The 22,042-nt window shown below is 42.4% G+C and overlaps 1 protein-coding gene across 2 annotated transcripts; it reads right to left on the reverse strand.

Annotated features, from left to right (window-relative positions):
* Positions 1-2,944: 2,944 nt before the first annotated feature.
* RWDD4 (RWD domain containing 4) lies at positions 2,945-21,996 on the reverse strand. 2 transcript variants are annotated; one of them, XM_077279569.1, is made up of 7 exons: positions 21,972-21,996; positions 17,450-17,530; positions 16,913-17,022; positions 16,683-16,833; positions 14,579-14,696; positions 7,017-7,203; positions 2,945-3,139 (listed from the first exon to the last, which is right to left on the reverse strand). In XM_077279569.1, exons 2-6 carry the CDS (start codon positions 17,528-17,530, stop codon positions 7,115-7,117), a joined length of 549 nt encoding a protein of 182 aa, XP_077135684.1. In that variant the 5' UTR covers positions 21,972-21,996; the 3' UTR covers positions 2,945-3,139; positions 7,017-7,114. The 2 variants fall into 2 exon arrangements, with proteins under 2 accessions (XP_077135684.1, XP_077135683.1); XM_077279568.1 differs by lacking the exon at positions 21,972-21,996 and adding an exon at positions 21,684-21,870.
* Positions 21,997-22,042: the final 46 nt, after the last annotated feature.

Below are 22,042 nucleotides of genomic sequence, written 5' to 3' on the forward strand. Positions count from 1 at the left end.
CTGTGCAGTGGAATCGGATAGCTGTGCAGGAGCGCCTCACTGTGCATTATTGAAGAGCCAGTGCTTCCACTGCGCAGGCGCGAGACCTTGGGCACTATGTGGATGACAGAGAGACATCATTCGCTTACATTCATTTAGAAGAGACAGCGTTTGAAGGGACTGAGGCGGCACTGACTACAATCTGGAAACACGTATAAAACACTGTTTCTCAGGTTTGCAGGGGCACGTTTGAGGAAATCATGGAGGTGCAGGAATCACATTCTTATGACCTTAAAGGTGATGAGCATGGTTTATAAGCAACAGGTTCCATTTAAGATGTGACCTGGAGTGCCCCAGTGCAGTGATAAGGTGCTCAAATGCATATATGGACAAGATGTCCACAGTTACTACAGACCAGTGTAGCATTGTATGGCATGTACAGGAATGATGTCCTTCAGACAGCATGAAAGGAACTAAGGAAATGGCACTATAAATAGTTTAATGGATGAAAGTGACATATTGAGAAGCATGACGCAGCAGATGTGCTGTGCTATGTCAGAGAACAAATGTTTAGCGGCAATATGCATGCCAATTCTGCATGCGTATTTCCCATGGCAGGGAGTTGCAGAATTGCCACGTAAATTTCGGCGGCAATTCTGCAACGTGTGCACATAGCCTAAAAGGTATTGTCCACCACCACAATTTATTTTGTAAACCATCCAGCAAGTTAAAAAAAAAAATCTTAATATATACTTACCTTGTAATGTCTTCACATCCTGTTCCGTCCGGATCCCAGAATTCCAAGCGGCGGAGGTTCACCGACCTACATATTGGACCCAAGTGATGGGTATCTCAATATGGAAACTGCTGGTGGTACCAGCCTCTTGCGTGGTACCACCAGAGGAACACACACACACTGTATGTGAAGTACGCACCACACACACACACACACACACACACACACACACTGTATACGCCGTTGAGAAATGAGAAATAGAGCAGACAAGGGGGAGAGCATATGGGGTACACAGGTCAAAGAAGAGGTGACATGAGCGGAGAAGCAGCAGATGGGGGAGAGAGCGTACATGGGGAGACAGCTCAAACGGGAGAGCACATGAGGGGAGAACACAGCACAGGAAGGAGAGAGACAGCAGACAAGGGGGATAGCACATGGGGTAGACAGGTCAAAGAAGAGAGCACAGACGGGAGAAGTCAGCACATGGGGAAAGAGAGAGTGGATAGGTGGGTGAGCACCCTGTGGGGGGAGAGATTCTCAACGCTGCAAAGCCTGCCCCCATTGTGACATTACCGCCCTCCCGATGCGATAGCATCGGGTCTCCATCTAGTTAGAGATCAGTTTGCAACTGACTTGATTTTTTTCTATCTACTTTCTTTCTCCTCCTGTTATAGGTTTACCTTACAGTGTACAGCTTGTTGCCAAGAAGACTGGTCACGAAAGCCTGGGAGTATGCACATTCCAGGAAAGTTGTTCATTTCTAAGAACAAAGTGAGCTCCCTCCAGCCCACTGATTTCTATACAGCACCTAGCAGCTAGCCTTCCTCCTCCCTCATAGCTCCTAACCAAGCTCCTCTTATCAGTTCTGCAAAAATCACCATCTCGGTCCCCAGCATCAGCAGTTATCACAGCAGTTTTCCTAATCATTGCTATTTTCTTATATCATATGCTTGTTCAAATATACTATTACCTCAATATGCAAATAAAATGATAACAATGTACACTTGAGAACACTGACAGCAGCATACTTTGACACCAGAACGGTCAAAGGACAAGTGCCCATCTTGCTAGACATCAGGGTGTAAGGAGACTGAAGCGCTGTAAACTGCTCAAGAAACAACTTGCGAATACCCCCCTTTAAGCAAGATTTTGATCTGAATATCGAGGGTGTTCATACATAGCCAATAGAAAAATGGATGTCAATTCTGCACAATACAATTTTATATTAAATATGCCTTTAAAAAGGTTGTCTGGTTTTGCTAGGTCCCCTAATGTGGAGCTCTTTAAACACTGAAATCACAAGGAAGCCTGAATGCTCATTCTTAGTACATTACTGTAACACACTGTCCGTCTGAAACCATTTCATTGCCTAGTCCTCCAGAGCAGACCTATGTTCAGTTTATTAGAGGGCATCCCAATCAATACAGCAGGACAAGGAGCTGTCTGAACCAGAAAACCCTTTTCATAATATATGCAACAAAAAATAAATAAATCATGAATTCTATAAGAATTCCATAATCTGTTGCTAAGCTTATGCTAGATTTCTATTTGGTACCCTTAGTGTGTATTTCACAGACAGAGCATGTACCAATTCAAGTTGGGTCTCGTCATGGATCAAAACCACTCATACGAGTCAATGAAAAATCATACAGCACACATTGCCATCTGTGTGTGGTATTTTTTTCTTCTTCACAGAAGAAAATCACAGAGGACACACTCACCTAACAGTGATGAAAAGCTAATCCAAAACGCTTATGAAAATCAGTGTTTTTTTTTCCCACATACAAGAAAAATCACGGACGTCCTAAGGGCTGCATAAAGTCGTAACAAAGGCTCTGATTCTAGTGCTGCACCACTTTCAGACATGCTCATGAAATCCCCAGCTCTGCTCCTATTCCTAAGCTGCGGGACTCCACACCCATCCAGCGTTGACTGACAGCTTTCTGCCTTTACTGTACATAGGACAATAGCCGCCTACGAGTGACAGAAGTGCAGGGGAGCCAGAGCTTACGAATATCAGGGATACAGCAGGGCGCACACATGATGGAGAGGACTTCAACACTGTAGAAGGTAACTAGGGATTCGATGACAACACAGGCGGATGACTTTGGTGACAGATTCCCCATAGTAGGACTACCTTTTCCACACCTCGTTCGTAAATCTCTCACACATCATTCAGTTTATCTTCACAAACTCATAAAATGGACAAATAGTCTTGTGTGAATAAAATACAAGAACACTGCACATCTTTATTAAACAGAAAGCCTACAAAAGGGGCTTCTCTTATAAAATGTGACTTTTATAATAAATTACCAAAGTAATATAAGAAAAAAACTGGAGATGACGACCTGCAGTCACGTAGCATGTTATTAAAAAGACTCTTCATGACGTCTAGTCATCCTCGGTGGAGCCAGTTTTGGACAGCTAAAATATAAAATACAGAACTAGTCAGGAAATCTTACTCTACATAATAAAGTGCAATAACCAGAAAAGAAAAGCTGAGCAGGAATTATTGTTCTACACAGGTTTGGGGAAAATGTTCTTCTGCAAAATACTAATCTTCTCTAGGGATGCCGACTAGTCTCAATTTTAATTCTCAAGTAGTTTTACCTAGAAACTTATGAGGAAAACTTGTGCCATGTGCCGCTCACAGGCCAGAAACACATTGTGTAGATTTATTAGAAAAGTATAGTATTTTCCTTAGCAAACAATCAGGTCACTAATATACATGAAAAGCAGATGGAATCTTTGTATAGATCCCAAGTTACAGACTGAATTATAGTTCAGAGTTACACTTACAATCCTTCACGCTTCAGTTGTGGCTAAAAAGTTTTTTGAGGTTAACACAATTTCATTTATTATTTTATTTTTATTTTTTAGAAGGTTTGCGCCTCCAATTTTCAAAAATGGCAATTTGAATTCATTCAAATTGTTATGAAAAGTGATCAGACGAATTGCAAATGTAAAATCACCCATTTATTAGATCATCAAGAACTTCCAAGAGACGTTCCATTGATGTGAAGAAGGCTTCAAGGTGCCCAAGAAAGTCCAGCAAGTGCCAGGACGTCTGCTAAAGAGGATTCAACACAAGTGCAGAGCTTGCTTAGGAATAGCAGCAGGCAGGTGTCAGGGCATCTGCACAATGGGGTGAAGGATTTCAGAGGCTGGCCTGGTGTCAAGAAGGTTTACCCGAAACGCGCGTTGGGAGGGTCGGGGGACAACGTGGCTTGCAGCTCAGCGCTCTCTATTACACGGTATGTCATCAGCTATCAGCTTAGTACTTTGTATGCTTCGTTATGCTCTCCTATTTCTACTGGCTGGTTACACTTATTATATAAAGGAGTGTTTGTTAATCCAGATGAAGTACTTAATTATATTTGATCTGTAGTGCTGTAGTGTGGATGCCGCCTTGTCCCCCCCATCATGTAATACGGATGTTTTGCCGATTTTTAGCTCCTTACTGACTTTGTTTGACCTTTTATATTTGTATTCTAAAAAAGTTTATATTTTGTACCATCTGGGACTAGTACACCGCTTTCTTTGTGGTATTGCTGGTGTCAAGAATGAAAGTAAAGGAGCCACTTCTCTTCAAGAAAATCATCAAGGACCAACTGACATTATGCATGAAGTATATGGATTGGAATGCAGAGAACTTTGGTAATGGTAATTTCTCTGGTGACGCCACCATGAGACTGTTTGGGACATCAGGAACAATCATGGTCCGGAAAAGAAAAGGTGTTTGCTACCATAAGTCTTATGTCTGCCAACAATAAAGCATCCGGAGACCATTCATGTGTGGGGACTACTCATACAAGGGAGTAGGCCCATTCACAATTTTGCCTATAAGAACACTGCCATGAATATAAAATTGTATCTAAACATCCTCCAAGAGCAGATTCTCCCAACAACCCAGGAGCAATTTGGTGATGAACAATGCCTTTTCCAACAAGATGGAGACCATATTAAAAGGCAAAAGCTTTAAGTGGTTCGGTGAATAAAACATTGACATTTTGGGTTAATGGCCAGGAGACCTGAGATCCTGGCATCAATCCTCGAAAATTGGGTGGACAAACAAAAATACAGAAATTGTGATAAACTCCAAGCACTGATTAGGTAAGAAGGAGAGATCAGTCAGGATTTGGTCCAGAAGCCGATATCCAGCTGCCGGGGTGAAGTACAGGTGTCTTGAAAAATAAAGGTCAACGCTATAAACATTGACTCATGTATTTGTCAATAAAAGTGTAAAAAAAAAATTAGTAAATGCTTATAATTGTACTTCACCAACCAGAGAGATGTGTGACTAAAAAAAAAAAAAAAAAAAATCTAAAAACAACGGAGCAGCAAACTTAGTGAAAACCAAAATTTGTGTCAGTCCCAAAACCTTTGACAATGACTGTACCATGTCCCAGTATTCTCGCTGACTCCATTTGCTCTGGTGCTTTACACTCTGGAAATGGACATCTGGACTCCACGTACTGCACAGTGACCTAGCAGCCAAGCAGACCCACGGCATTGTAGGAACTATGGATGTGTACAGCGAGCTCATACATGATTTATAATAAGGACTTAATACTGCTCATGTAAATGTAGCATTGCAGGATCAATGCAAAATAGCAGTCTACCTTTTATCTAAACAGACGCTAACATACTGTAAGGCTATGTTCACATGTTGCGCTTTTGCAGCTTTTTTTGCTGCATTTTTTATGCAAATTAAAAGCGACTTTTTACAGCACAAGAGGGTTCAGAAATCACACTTTTTTTCCTAACTAAATTGGAAAACTGCTGCATTATTTTAAGTTGCAGCATGTTAAGTATAACAACCCGTATAAAGAAACAAGCACAAAACTACAGCAAAAGACTCCGTTATCAGTTCTTACAGAATTTTGTAGGTGAAAAGCAAAAGCTCGTACAACAATATGTAAAACACATTTATTTTGGTGATTTTACCAAGTATAAAACATAATGTCTTGGCATCGCCACACGAGCACGGAGGCTAGCACTTTTTTAATGTAATGTATTTTGCACTTTATTTTATTTATTTTTTTAAAGCAATCCTTTTTTTGTCTCAATTTAAATAATTTGATCAAACTGCCTTTTTTGCAAAAATCTTTTATGTTTTCCATATGTCTTGCACTGGTGCCCTAACACCGTGTATGGTGGAAGCCATGCTGAACTTTGGAATCTGGAAAAAAGCATCATAAATGCAGCAAGAAAACAGCAAAAAAATGTTGCTAATCTCGTGTTTTGGTTGCGCTTTTTTTTTTTTTTTTTTTTTTTAACTGCCAAGAGACCAGATTTTGACTGCAGAAAAAAACATGAAAATGTAAACCTAGCCTAAGCCTGAGATGAGACAAGTACCGTATATACTCGAGTATAAGCCGAGATTTTAAGCCCCAATTTTTGGGCTGAAAGTGCCCCTCTCTGCTTATACTCGAGTCATTGTCGTCGGCGGGTGAGAGGGGAGAGAGGACTGTCGCATACTCACCTGCTCCTGGCGCTCCTAACGCTGTCCCATGGTCTCCCGCGCTGCAGCTCTTCCTCTATTCAGCGGTCACGTGGTACCGCTCATTAAAGTAATGAATATGGACTCCACTCCCATAGGGGTGGAGCCGCATATTCATTACTGTAATGAGCGGTACCAGTGACCGCTCATTACAGGAAGAAGCTGCGGTACCATGGGACAGGCAGGGACAGCGTCAGGAGCGCCAGGAGCAGGTGAGTATTTCATACTCACCTGTCCGCGTTCCATCCACCGGACGCCGCTCCGTCTTCCCATCCTCTTGTAGTGACTGTTCAGGTCAGAGGGCGCGATGACGTATTAAGTGTGCGCGCCGCCCTCTGCCTGAACAGTCAGTGCGGAGGGACGGGATGCTGAGCAGCGGGCCGCGACAAGAGGCGAGTATGTCTTTTATTATATGGGGCTCCTGATTCAATATGGATATTCAAAAACACTTATCCTACTGATGTCTCAATTAATTTTACTTTTATTGGTATCTATTTTTTTTTTTTTTTTTTTTTTAATTTACCAGTACCGGCTGCATTTTCCACCCTGGGCTTATACTCGAGTCAATAAGTTTTCCCAGTTTTTGTTGCAAAATTAGGGGGGGGGGTCGGCTTATACTCGGGTATATACGGTATATGAAAAATTGTCAGCTGTGAGTCTTGACAGTTTCTTCAAAACAAACTCTGTGATTGTCTTGTCCATTTAAGATATTTAGACAATAACACAATACATACACAATAAAAGGTGCACATATAGCCCTCAACATTACACAATGGTTTTAATGGACTTGATACTTACATGCTGGAAAATTGTACCGCCGCAGACCCCGCAGTGTCAATACCAGCCAAGATAAAGAAAGAAATGAGAAACAATAAAATAAGAACTAAGAAAATATTTTACCATTTCCCAAACATTAGAAGATGGTCAAGATTTACCTTAATTACATCAACCCAATTCCATCCACGTGGTAGCTCCCCCTTGTGGTCTAAAAGGTGTATGAGGAAAGAATTATTATGAGAATATATTTCAGTTTTCATAACAGCTCAATAACTTTGTAACCATGTATATGGCCAGATGTATGTAGCTGCAGAAGTGTTGACAAGAAAGTTGCTTCTTAAAAATAAAAAACTTACAGGATAGTAAATAATGTTATGTAAAATAGTAAAAGGGCTTAGAAATCTGCATAAAAACCTAATGATTTAGCAAAACGGGTTTTCTTGCGAAGTTGGTCTCCTACCATTTAACTCCTTAGATGCATTGGTTAATAGTGGCTGTGCCACCGAAAATGTTTGACAGAGGGAAAAGGCTCCTTCTGTTGGCGCTTCACATGGGCAATGGCCACAGAGAGCTAGCAGAGAACCGCTGCTCCACCACAGGCCTCTGACTATTAGGCCTCATCTTCCTGGCAGTTTAGCACTAGTCACTAACATAAACCTATGTATTACACTGAAGAGAACACAGGCTGCAGTTCTCCAACAGGATAAAAATAAATGGAACATTATGTTTAATATTAAAAAAAAGTTGTCCTCCATAAAAAAAAAAAAAAACACACATATTTTGCTTGCAGGGTGCAGATAACTAAAAGTTGTTGTTTTTTTAAATATGTTTTTAGTGCAAAAAAGGACTAAAATGCTCCCTAGACGAGGAGCAAATCAATTTGCACATCCCAGTCCCCGGGCCACGAAAGTGGTATATGGCCACTGGACAGGAGTCGGAGAACTCTTACCAGACAGCATCTGCAGCTCTTCTTTTGATTGGCTGCCCTGGCGCAATGTCACCTGTGTGTCACACTGAAAACAATGACGTCACACCAGTCCGGCGATGGATGCCATCAGCTAAGAGGACGATCAATTGGGACTTGCGCATCAACTATATAATGTATTTATTTGGTAACATTCCTACTAACACTGAATAAAGTTAATTGTCATTTTAATGACAAGGTTAAAAAAATGGTGAAATAGCTATTCCTTTCCAATTTTCCCTAGAAAAGGTTACCATTCAATCGGGACATTGAATAATACCATTCATCTTGCAAAAATAAGCTTGCAAAGCTGCATCAACTGAAAAAAAAAAATAGCTTGGTCCTTAAAGGTACAAGAAGACAAATGCAGTATTAAAGGGATAAACAGCTGACAGCTACAAGCTCATCTATACTTAAAGGGGTTGGGTCATTCCATGTCAAGTGAACCAATGATTTTTACCACTATATTTTTAATTCTTTTGAGATTTTGTTATTTGGTAATAGTGTGTCAGAGAATGCAAAATGTGAAGAAGAAAAAAATTCTAGATTTTTTTTTTTATTTTTTATTGATTTTCAAAGTTCGGATAAAGTGCGAATTTCGGTGTTGCCTGCCTTTACATTTCTCCCCATATCTCAGGCTAGAAAAGAGATAGAGAAACAAAATAAACACCATTCTACTCAGAACTGTACAGGCTTTCACCAGATATGTCACAAGAGTATCTTTGATAATATTTTACCTATGCGAACGCAAGCGCAAAACTTTAAAACGCATTTCCGAAAAAAACGTTTAATTTAAAAATTTCAAAAACTGCACATGTGCCTGCTATGCTCCTATTCACATCTGTACCTAAATACAAGATGGGATCATGATGGGATCATATTTTAAAAAATAAAACTATTTCAGTGTCAGTTCAAAAATCTTGATTTCAGATCTGCTCAGCTTGTGGTCTAAAGGTACCGTCACACTAAGCGACGCTGCAGCGATAGCGACAACGATGCCGATCGCTGCAGCGTCGCTGTTTGATCGCTGGAGAGCTGTCACACAGACCGCTCTCCAGCGACCAACGATGCCGAGGTCCCTGGGTAACCAGGGTAAACATCGGGTTGCTAAGCGCAGGGCCGCGCTTAGTAACCCGATGTTTACCCTGGTTACCAGAGTAAAATGTAAAAAAACACAAACAGTACATACTTACATGCGTCCCCCGGCGTCCGCTTCCTGCAATGACTGAGCGCCGGCAGTAGCAGGGCACAGCGGTGACGTCACCGCTGTGCTGTGGTTTCACTTTCACTTTGCGGCGCTCAGTCAGTGTGGGACGCCGGGGGACGCATGTGAGTATGTACTGTTTGTTTTTTTTACATTTTACGCTGGTAACCAGGGTAAACATCGGGTTACTAAGCGCGGCCCTGCGCTTAGTAACCCGATGTTTACCCTGGTTACCAGTGTAAAATATCGCTGGTATCGTTGCTTTTGCTGTCAAACACAACGATACACGGCGATCGGACGACCAAATAAAGTTCTGAACTTTATTCAGCGACCAGCGACATCCCAGCAGGATCCTGATCGCTGCTGCGTGTCAAACTAAACGATATCGCTAGCCAGGACGCTGCAACGTCACGGATCGCTAGCGATATCGTTTAGTGTGACGGTACCTTAACAGTGTGAGGTCTGTATTTACCAAATAATCCATGATTGCTAGATATTACGGTATTATTTATTATGTTACAGAGTATTAGAAGCAGGAGAGGACAGAGGAGAAGCTTTGTTAGGGCTGAGAATGACCAGGGGTAGACGGTGACTGCAGAGCAGATGACCGGCCGGCAGCTCGGGCCTCCACAGACCGTATTCGCACCAAATCTGAACACCCAGGCAACTCCTCAAATGGAGGGAGAAAAATACTCTAACATCCAGTTCATGTATTGTACGAACCAGGACTACGGGGAGGAGGAGAGATTGTTATAACATCAGTTACAGGAAGCAGAACCCATCACAGGGACTCAGCAATACCGGACTGTCATCCCATGTAGTGGAAATAAAGACAGTGACATCCATGACATGGTAGAAGGCGGCACAAGATCGGCAATGGATGACCTAACTGGATATGTGACCTGTGAATATGATCGGTGCTGGCGGCTACTGACTCTCCAAAGATTGTGAAAATGAAGACGTAGAAGTGACTTTTCTGCACCTTCTGGTCCAGCGCCGTCCTTTGTGTATCCAAGAAAATCAGACATTGTAAAAGTGAACAAAAATCAGATATAACTCAGGTGGAGCCGAGCACCATGACAGCCGCACATACTCTGACACAGAAGGAGACGGCCATTGCTAGTGAGCGCTTATGGGCAAGATGACATTTCACCCACTAGAAGGGACACAATAATGAGGCCAGTGTAAAAACCTACTATTAATTGTTTGATTAGTTCATATTTTATAGAACGAGGATTTAACTACTGGACTATTCTTCTAATACACTTCAGAAATGACATGTTTAGTGATATAATAGAAAAAAAATTGTTCCATGTATAAATAGGTGGTAAAAATATTGGTTCTTTTAATCTTGTTTTTAACATATAATTAGGATCAGACTGTATTTAGAAAACCACACTTGAGGATATGATCACGTTTTATCTTTTGGCTTGTTCAATGAATTCAGGTTGAAAATGCTGAGCAAGTTGTTATGATGATTAAGGCTACTTTCACACTGGCGTTTTTTGTTCTCCGTCGCAATGCGTCGTTTTGGTCAAAAAACGCATCCTGCAAAAGTGCTTGCAGGATGCGTTTTTTCTCCATAGACTAACATTGGCGACGCAGTGTGACGCATTGACACACGTCGCAACCGTCGTGCGACGGTTGCATCATGTTGTGGCGGACCGTCGGCAGCAAAAAACGTTGCTTGCAACGTTTTTTGGTACGTCGGGAACGTCTTTTCCGACAGCGCATGCGCGGCCGGAACTCCGCCCCCTCCTCCCCGCACCTCACAATGGGGCAGCGGATGCGCTGAAAATCTGCATCCGCTGCACCCGTTGTGCAGCGCTAACAACGCTAGCGTCGGTACGTCGGCCCGACGCACTGCGACGGGCCGAGTACGATGCTAGTGTGAAAGTAGCCTAAGATGTATTTATTCTGGCACTTTGTTTTTTGTGTTTCTTTATTGTTACATATAAATGTTGAATGCAGTAAGTTGTAATTTGAAAAGAAAAAAGGAAGAAACTCACACAATCATAAAATCAGATGATTCAAGGCTTAAAAAAAAATACAAATGTGATAGATCCCAAGTTGAATCCCTGTACAAATGTAAACAAGGACACAAGTAACACACATGCATGTTTACACAATTTTAAAACATACGTTTTTTTCAGAATTGCGCATCAAAATTTTTAATTTGATTTCTCCAAAACAAAATATAAAGAAACATAGTCTTGTGACATGTCAAATGAAAGCCGGTACCGTTCTGAGAAAAATGATGCCTCTCCCACCTCTATATCTTAATTCTAGCCCGAGATATGATAAAAAATGTAAAGCCATACCAGGCCAAAATCCATGCTTTTTCAAAACTTTAAAAATCTGTAAAAAATTAACTGATGAAGAAAAAAATTCTAAACTTTTAATTTGTAATTAACTAAAGTTGTACTTCATAAAAACAAAAAATAAAAAAAATCTAAAGACGTAAGGTAAAAAAAATATTCATATTTGGATCACTTGATATGGAATGACCCGGTTGTGTCACAAACAAAGTACTGTACATTTTAATCAACAGATCTTGGAATAATAATACTTTCCACAATTGGATGTGTTTAACCCCTTAACCCCCGGTCCACTTTCCGTTTTTCGCTACCCTCCTTCCCAGTGCCATATCTTTTCTATTTTTCCATAAATAGGTCCCTGTGAGGGCTTGTTTTTTGAGAAATAAGTTGTGCTTTTGAACGACAACATTGCATTTAACATATCCTGGAAAACAGGAAAAAAATTCCAAGTGTGGTGAAATTGCAAAAAAAAGTGCAATCCCACACTTGTTTTTGGTTTGGCTTTTTTGCTAGATTCACTAAATGCTAAAACTGACCGGCCATTGTGATTCTCCAGGTCATTAGGAGTTCACAGACACCAAACATGTCTAGGTTCTTTTTTTATGTAAGTGGTGAAAAAAAAATCCAATCTTTGGTTAAAAAAAAAAATGGCGTCATTTTCCGAGACCTGTAGCGTCTCCATTGTTCGTGATCTCAGGTTGGGTGAGGGCTTATTTTTTGTGTGCCAAGCTGACATTTTTATTGATACCATTTTGGTGTAGATATGATCTTTTGATCGCCCGTTTATTATGGTTTTATTTTGAATGGGGTGAAAGGGAGATAATTTGAACTTCTATATTTTTTAAATAATTTTAAAATCATTTTTTCTTTACTTTTTGCATGCTTCAATAATCTCCATGGGAGACTAGAAGCTGCAGTTGTCTGATCGGCTCTGCTACATACAGGTGATGATCAGTTCGCCTGAATGTAGCATAAATGCTCACTTGCTATGAGCGCCGACCACCGGGTGGCGCTCAAAGCAATCTGGCTATGACAACCATAGAGGTTTGCTGGAGACCTCTGGTTGTCATGCCAACCCCCTGGTGACCCGCGATCATGCGAGTGGGTCACAGATGGATGGGATTTCCGTTGCGCTTCCCAGAGGCATGAGTTAAGCAGAGAGACTGACAACGGCATTTAACAAGTTAACAACCGAGGGTGGATCGCGATTCCACCCGCGGCTGTTAGAGGCACATGTCAGCTGTTTGTTCAAAACAGACTGACGTGTTGGGAAAGATATGGGCTCAGCGCCGGAGCACACATCAAAGTGAGGGATTCTGACTTGGGCGTATTATTATGACCAACGTCGGAATGAGGTTAAATAAAATATTTCTGTGCTGAGATAATCCTATAAATGTGTCCCTGCTCTGTACTGTGTAATGGCTGTGTCTGACCGTACAGGAACATGGTCTGATCATATCACAGCTCCTGGGCAGTGGAGGAAGCAAAAGAGTATACAGGATAGCACAGGGTCACAGCTGATTATTTCTGTGAGGTTAAACTTTTCAATGCCTGTTTTTAAACAATATATATATATATATATTTATAATTGTCTAAGAGGTACTTCCGTCTGTCTGTCTGCAACTTCCGTCCCGGAAATCCCGCGTCGCTGATTGGTCGCGGCAGCCAGGACAGGCAGCTTGCGAGACCAATCAGCGACGGCCACAGCCCGGCCGAGAATTAGTCCCTCCCTACTCCCGTCCAGTCAGTGCCCGGCACCCACTCCATACTCCCCTCCACTCACTGCTCACAGAGGGTTAATGGCAGCGTTAACGGACCGCGTTATGCCGTGGGTAACGCATTCCGTTAACGCTGCTATTAACCCTGTGTGACCAACTTTCTACTGCCTATGCAGCATCAATAGTAAAAAGATCTAATGTTAAAAATAATTAAAAAAAACCCCAAAACCTGCTATTCTCACCTTCCGTCGTCCGCTGAGGCGCGCGTGCCTGCCGCCAGCTTCCATTCCCAGAGATGCATTGCGAAATTACCCAGAAGACTGAACATCTGGGTAATTTCGCAATGCATCCTGGGAACGGAAGCTGGCGGCAGCCGCGCGCGCCTCGACAACTATAACTATTTTTTATTTTAATTATTATTTATTTATTTATTTTTTTTAACAGGGATATAGTGCCCACACTGCTAAATACTGCATGGCCTGCGTTATATACTACATGGCTGCTATATACTACGTGGCCTGTGTTATATACTGCGTGGCCTGCGTTATATACTATGTGGCTGCTATATACTACGTGGGCTGTGCTATATACTACGTGGGCTGTGCTATATACTACGTGGGCTGTGCTATATACTACGTGGGCTGTGCTATATACTACGTGGGCTGCGCTATATACTACATGGCTGCTATATACTACGTGGGCAGTGTTATATACACTATGTGGGCTGTGTTATATACTGCGTGGGCTGTGTTATATACTGCCCGGCTGCTATATATTACATGGGCAATGTTATATACTACGTGGGCAATGTTATATACTGTTTGGGCTGTGTTATATACTGCGTGGCCTGTATTAACGCATCGGGTATTCTAGAATATGTCGTGGCCTGTGCTATATACTATGTGGCTGCTATATACATACATACAGTACATACATATTCTAGAATACCCGATGCGTTAGAATCGGGCCACCATCTAGTATGAAAAATAATTGGCTGTGATCCCATCCTACCCGTATATGCTCTTTTGCTTCCTCCCCTGTCCAGGAGATGTGGTACGATCACACCATGTTCCTGTACAGTCAGACACAGCCATTACACAGTACACAGCAGGGACACATTTATTAGATTATCTCAGCACAGGAACAGGTTATTTATTAAACATATCCTATTGTGGAAATTATTATAATTATTCCAAGATTATTGATTAAAATGCACTTTTGTTTGTGGCACAATCCCTTTAACATGCGTATAGTATTCCCTATACCAGCAGAGAGGACACCCTAATCTTACCACAATGTCATGACCAGGTGCCCAGGACAGTTTTCATGATAACACTAGTTGTGGAGGTCATGTACATCTCCGTTACATATTACCGTACCTGTTTTATCTGCCAGTCTCCTCTTTTGGGCTTTTGTCAGCTGCTCTTTTTTGTCTTTTTTTTTGCTAGATTGAGTTGCGTTTGCTGATTCTATTGTGCAGTCATTTCCAATTAATGTCTAGAACAGAAAAATAAAAACAAAAACAAACAAAATATACACAGATACATCAAATATATTTTTTTTAAAAATCAAGCAAAGAACAAACAGAAAAAAAATCTAAATCATGTTGGTTGTAATAAATTCAATGATGCAAGAATCATATCTTTCCAGCTTCTAAAGCCCTTTTAGAAAAACTTATTTTTGATGTAAAATTTTTCTTTAATCAAAGTTAAAGCAGTCTTCCATTATTTAAAAAAAAAAAAAAAAAAAAAAGAAAAAAAAAAAAAGGGGCTGGAAATATGCCTACATAATATATTAAGAATAGAAGACATGGGAAATGACCAGTTAATGATTCTTAAAAGGATCCACACAATGAGGGATGTATTAGCACCTTCCCACCCTAATGGGAGAACTGAGATGAAAAGGATCTTTTACATGTGGCCATGATAAATGTAAATGCTGTTCTAGGCTTCAACATAGGAAAAAACAAACAAACACAAAACGGTTGTAGATGATAAAATGGGAGGACTCAAATAGAATCAGTTACTTAATTGCACGAACAATTATGTAGTGTACATACTGGTGTGTCTGTACGGGGACGCCCGCGTTGTAGCAGACACGCGGGGACGCCCACGTTGTAGCAGACACGCGGGAACGCCCACGTTGTAGCAGACACGCGGGAACGCCCACGTTGTAGCAGACACGCGGGAACGCCCACGTTGTAGCAGACACGCGGGAACGCCCACGTTGTAGCAGACACGCGGGAACGCCCACGTTGTAGCAGACACGCGGGAACGCCCACGTTGTAGCAGACACGCGGGAACGCCCACGTTGTAGCAGACACGCGGGAACGCCCACGTTGTAGCAGACACGCGGGGACGCCCACGTTGTAGCAGACACGCGGGGACGCCCACGTTGTAGCAGACACGCGGGGTCGCCCACGTTGTAGCAGACACGCGGGGACGCCCACGTTGTAGCGGACACGCGGGGACGCCCACGTTGTAGCGGACACGCGGGGACGCCCACGTTGTAGCGGACACGCGGGGACGCCCACGTTGTAGCGGACACGCGGGGACGCCCACGTTGTAGCGGACGTGTTGTAGTTCTCTCATGTTAAGTGATCGCCTAAGTATATGTTTAACCCATTGTCGACAAGGCGACTTTCCATTTTTTTTTTTTGCATATTCATTTTTACCTTTTGGTCTTCCGAGAGACATACATTTTTTATATTTCTGTTGACGTCGCTGTATGAGGGCTTATTTTTTTTGCGAGAGATGAGTTGTACTTTTGAAGGACACCATTCACTTGATCATGTAGTATACTGGAAATTCCACAATTGCTTTTTGAGTTGTTTATTTACCGCGTTCACTATGCAGTAAAAATGATTTGGCAATATGAGCCTCTGGGTCTGCATAATTACGATGATACCAAACATGCATTGTCTTTTTGTTTTGTTTTTTTTATGTATCAGAAAAAAATTCAGAAATTTGTATACATAAAAAAAAAAAAAGAAAAATGTTTTTTGCATGTGTCGTCATTTTTCGAGACATGTAATCTTTTCAATTTTTGGCTGATGGGGCTGTGTTGTGAGGGATTGCTGTATATTGCAAAAATCACAGTCTCCTATGAAGACGTTCACAGGAAAACAGTCATGGCAGCACGCCCTGCTTACTGTTAGTTTCATATATTTTTTAATCATTCTCCTGAACCATCTGCCCTCCTTGCTCTGCAAGATGTATTTTTTATTTTTCATTTTCAAGTATTGCTATTGAAAGCTGGCCATTGCCATTCACCAATTGTAAGCTGATTTTCATATTTTTATTGATTTTTTATTACACTGATCCCTTGGTGTATCAGAAGCGCTCTAGAGTTTCTTAGAATGTTCAAAATATGTTTGAACATAGATGTACGGGTCGAGCTGTCAATAAGTGATCCCCTGTGCTGGAGTTCACATTTCCTTGTGTCACTTCCCAAATAATAAAAAACACTGTGTGTGATACTTACTGCACTGTTACTGAATGGTTGATGGCTCTCCATTAATTCTTCCTTATTGTCTTTGGCATATTCAAATAAGGTGTAAGTCATCGATGTACCGAGGTTTGCCTCCACCTGCTCTTGCAACTTATTCACAATGCACTGTTTCACAGCTGGAGAACTAAAGAAGACATAAGAATGAATGAAAAGAACAGAAATACCAGAATAAACAGAAGTGTATTACTGTATATAGGACTTACATTTGATTATTAAAAAATGCATTCATAGATATATTGGGGGCACTTTCAGGGTAAGTTTCTGGCCATGATATTTCAACAAGAAAGGCTTTATGGTCCCCGATGTCTCCAACCTGTAAAATAGTAAAGGGGAAAGATTTATCAAACTTTTGGTTCTCAAATATTCCTACCCTCTAGGGGGCGAGCGAGTGGGGCCAGTGACATAACATCTACAGATACGGGTGTGTAATCGGCAGAGATCATACCTTTGTTCTATTAGTTAGGATAGGACAGTGGGACAGTGCACTTTTCCCATTCACTAGAATAAGATAAATGCAGGATCCCTGCTGATCGTGTGCACAACAACCATGTCATCACCAGTCCCACTCGCCTCCAAGTGCAGAAGTGAGTGAAGCCACAATAACCCTTTATATATATATATAAACGGAGTCGGATCAATATTTTCTTCCACAGCTTGAAAAAGAATTTTGGTTTTTTTTGGAAATGGTTTATATATCAACCCATAATTAATGGACATAACAATATGAAGAGCAATATTACCCGATATTGAAACACTGTAGGTCCGATCTCCTTAAAACAATCATCTCCTTCATAGATGGATCGGAGAGCTTCCAACTCCATCTGAAATAGATCAATACGACCGTTAAAAAAATAAATAAATAACCCCTCAATATTTTATGTTTATTATTGGAAAATGGCTTGTACCATCCAAGGCATCTATGTCATATAAAAGCATGCACTGCAACCCTTGAATCTGCCATGAAATTGAAAAAGGAGCCACTGTACACGCTGTCAACCCTATGCGGGGACCTGCCGACCTCATTCATGTCATTTTCAGGTCCATACATTTAACATAACAGTTTGTTTCTTTTTCCTTTCTAAATATTATTTCATTGCATGTCCTACATGTTCTCTTCTCCAACCCTCAAACTAAGGGTACATGTACATGGCACGAGCAGATGGTATAACATAACATAGTAACATAGTTATTAAGGTTGAAGGAAGACTTTAAGTCCATCTAGTTCAACCCATAGCCTAACCTAACATGCCCTAACATGTTGATCCAGAGGAAGGCAAAAAAAAAACATGTGGCAAAGAGTAAGCTCCATCATGGGGAAAAAAATTCCTTCCCAACTCCACATACGGCAATCAGACTAGTTCCCTGGATCAACACCCTAACAAGGAATCTAATATATATACCCTGTAACATTATACTTTTCCAGGAAGGTATCCAGTCCCCTCTTAAATGTAAGTAATGAATCACTCATTACAACATCATACGGCAGAGAGTTCCATAGTCGCACTGCTCTTACAGTAAAGAACCCGCGTCTGTTATTATGCTTAAACCTTTTTTCCTCCAGACGTAGAGGATGCCCCCTTGTCGCTGTCACCGGTCTATGATTAAAAAGATCATCAGAAAGGTCTTTGTACTGTCCCCTCATATATTTAAGGGTATATATATATATATATATATATATATATATATATATATATATATATATATACACACACACACACACACACACACACACACACACACATTTTGTTTGCCACAGTTTGATACCCTTTTAAAAGTGCTGTCCCATCATTTCTTTTCAGCAGCCCTCCACTCCCTTTCCTCCTTGCCGAGGGGCCTTGCATTCCTGCTCGACTGACAGCTCATACTCTTGTCACTGGTTCACTGCCGGCCAGAACTGTACGCTTATGATGCCACTAAGGAAGCTCTACAACATGGGCACTGACGAGCCCGGTGACACTGGGAATGTCAAGGGCCAACAATGCGCTCCAGCAATCTGACTGGCAATTATGATACAGAGCTTATAAGCTGTCTGTAGGTTTGGCCACCACAGCTAGACTGTAGCAGTGGTCGGTATCCTAGGCAATTAGCTGTAAACAAAGCAAAATAAATGAGAGAAAAAAAATGAAGAATTTTAATGAATAGTACATTGGTAAGTTGGTGCCTGTTACAAGCACTTTCCATCTATACCCATCTTTTAACACCTTCACACAACTTCACATACCTGCATATCATTGCCTACTTTCCCAACCCCACAGAAGGGAAATAAACACATTTGGTATTCCAATGAGAAAATCAAAATCACAGTTCCCTTATTAAAAAAAATGAAGTAAGAAGTGATTAAAATGTTGTATGTACCTCAAAATTATACCAATAAAAACATCTGCTGACCACGCAAAGAAAGAAGCCCTCACACTCCTGCATCAATGGAAAAATAAAGACATCACAGGTCTCAGAAAGTGGCGACATAAACCAAAACGTCCCAATTCAACCCCCCCCCCCCCCATCTATGACATTTTGGTATCGCCTCAATTGTACTGACCTGGAGAATCAAACGGTCAGGTCATTACCACCAGACAATGAACGCAGTAAAAACAAAGCCCAAACAACAATGGTGGGATCACTTTTGTTCCCAACATTTCACTGCACTTTTTCCCCATTTTCCAGTGAGTCACATGATAAAATGAACAATGTCATTCAAAACTACAACTTGTTCCACAAAAATCCAGCCTTCACGCGACTGTCGATGGAAAAATAGAAAGTTATGACTCTTGGAGGAAGGGATGGAAGAGATGAAAAGGCGGAAATAAAAATTTGCTGCAGAGAAGAGGAGTTAGGCCATGTTCACATGGTGAGTATTTGTAAGTGGGTGATAAATACAGAAGTGGTGCATATGTTTCTTTTATACTTTTCCTCTGATTGTCCCACTCCTGGTTTTGGCTTACAAATACTGAATGTGTGAACATGGTCTTAGAACGGGAATAACTTTAAAGGGAACCTGTCACCTGAATTTGGCGGGACAGGTTTGCGGTCATATGGGCGGGGTTTTCGGGTGTTTGATTCACCCTTTCCTTACCCGCTGGCTGCATGCTGGCCGAAATATTGGATTGAAGTTCATGCTGTGTCCTCCGTAGTACACACATGCGCAAGGCAATATTGCCTTGCGCAGGCGTGTACTACGGAGGACACAGCATGAACTTCAATCTATCTATATATCTATCTCTATATCGGCTAAGGGGTACATCCGTCTGTTTGTCTGTAACTAACTTCCGTAACGGAAATCCCGGGTCGCTGATTGGTCGCGGCCGGCCACGACCAATCAGCGGTATTGGGGCGGGAGATAAAACCGCTTCACTTTTTACTATTGATGCTGCCTATGCAGCATCAATAGTAAAAAGACATCATGTTAAAAATAATTTTTTAAAAAAAATCATGCTATTCTCACCTTCCGTCGCCTCCGCAGCTTTCCCACTCCTCCCGATGCTGTCGGCAGCTTCCATTCCCAGAGATGCATTGCGAAATTACCCAGATGACTTAGCGGTCTCATGAGACCGCTACATCATCTGGGTAATTTCGCAATGCATCACTGGGAACGGAGGCTGCCGGCTGCATTGCGAGGGGTGGGACAGCTTCGGTGGACGACGAAAGGTGAGTATATAACTACTAGATTGTGGTCCGATTCTAACGCATCGGGTATTCTAGAATATGCATGTCCCCGTAGTATATGGACAATGATGATTCCAGAATTTGCGGCAGACTGTGCCCGTCGCTGATTGGTCGAGGCAACCTTTATGACATCATCGTCACCATGGCAACCATTATGACATCTACGTCGATACTGTGCCCGTCGCTGATTGGTCGAAGCGAATTCGCGGCAGACTGTGCCCGTCGCTGATTGGTCGAGGCAACCTTTATGACATCATCGTCGCCATGCTGTGCCCGTCGCTGATTGGTCGAGGCCGCCTGGGCCTCGACCAATCAGAGACGCGGGATTTCCAGGACAATTATATATATAGATTTTTTCTTTTCTTTTTTTTCACAAGGATATGGTGCCCACACTGCTGTATACCACGTGGGCTGCGCTATACACTACGGTGGGCTGCGCTATACACTACGTGGCTGCGCTATACACTACGTGGCTGCGCTATACACTACGTGGCTGCGCTATACACTACGTGGCTGCGCTATACACTACGTGGCTGCGCTATACACTACTTCCCTGTGCTATATACTATGTGGCTGTGCAATATACAACATCGCTGTGCTATATACTGCGTGGGCTGTGCTATATACTGCGTGGGCTGTGCTATATACTGCGTGGGCTGTGCTATATACTGCGTGGGCTGTGCTATATACTGCGTGGGCTGTGCTATATACTGCGTGGGCTGTGCTATATACTGCGTGGGCTGTGCTATATACTGCGTGGGCTGTGCTATATACTGCGTGGGCTGTGCTATATACTGCGTGGGCTGTGCTATATACTGCGTGGGCTGTGCTATATACTGCGTGGGCTGTGCTATATACTGCGTGGGCTGTGCTATATACTGCGTGGGCTGTGCTATATACTACGCAGCCTGCCGTGACCAATCAGCGATATTGGCGCAGAATTTAACCCCCACTCACAGCGCGACGTACATACATACATATTGTAGAATACCCGATGCGTTAGAATCAGGCCACCATCTAGTAGCCTATAATGAGCAGGTGATCTATTACAACATGGCTGAATACGGCTGAGGCCGGGATTGGTGACCTAGAAGCGTCTCTCCACTAGGACACCAGGCAGGACAGGCCCACAGGGGGCGCAGCTCTGGGGTCACCTCCATGCGCTGTTCTGTCAGGCCGGCATCTCCTGCACCCTTCCCTCGGCCTTATGAGCAGGATGGTCAGATACTCCTGGTATCCAGACCCCTCGTATAACGCTGCCCCTCAGCATACAGCTGCACAGGTAGGGAGGCAGCAGGCTCAGCCACTCACCTCCTGGTCCTCGTTGGCAGCCATGCTGTCAGTCCGTGCAGAGGCCGCGGCTCCCAGCAGAGGCTTCACATCAGCCCGCAGCCCAACCAGCTCAGCCGGGCTCCACCACTACCTGCCACTGCCAGTGCCTGCACAACTCCCGAAACCCGCACTGCGCATGCGCCCGCACCTCCTAGCTCATCAATGCGCGACCACTGGTTGAACCGGACATTTAAAGGGAAAAGTCCACAAGTCACAAGGATTGCGTAAGATAATGGGTCATTTTCTTAAAAATAAATAAAAACCTACTGCATCTACAAGAAAGTCTTTGTCTCTGCTGCAAGAAACGATACGTCAGTACAAAATATAGTGTGCCCAAA

This window comes from Ranitomeya variabilis, chromosome 1, assembly GCF_051348905.1.
Source record: "Ranitomeya variabilis isolate aRanVar5 chromosome 1, aRanVar5.hap1, whole genome shotgun sequence".
NCBI lineage: Eukaryota > Metazoa > Chordata > Amphibia > Anura > Dendrobatidae > Ranitomeya > Ranitomeya variabilis.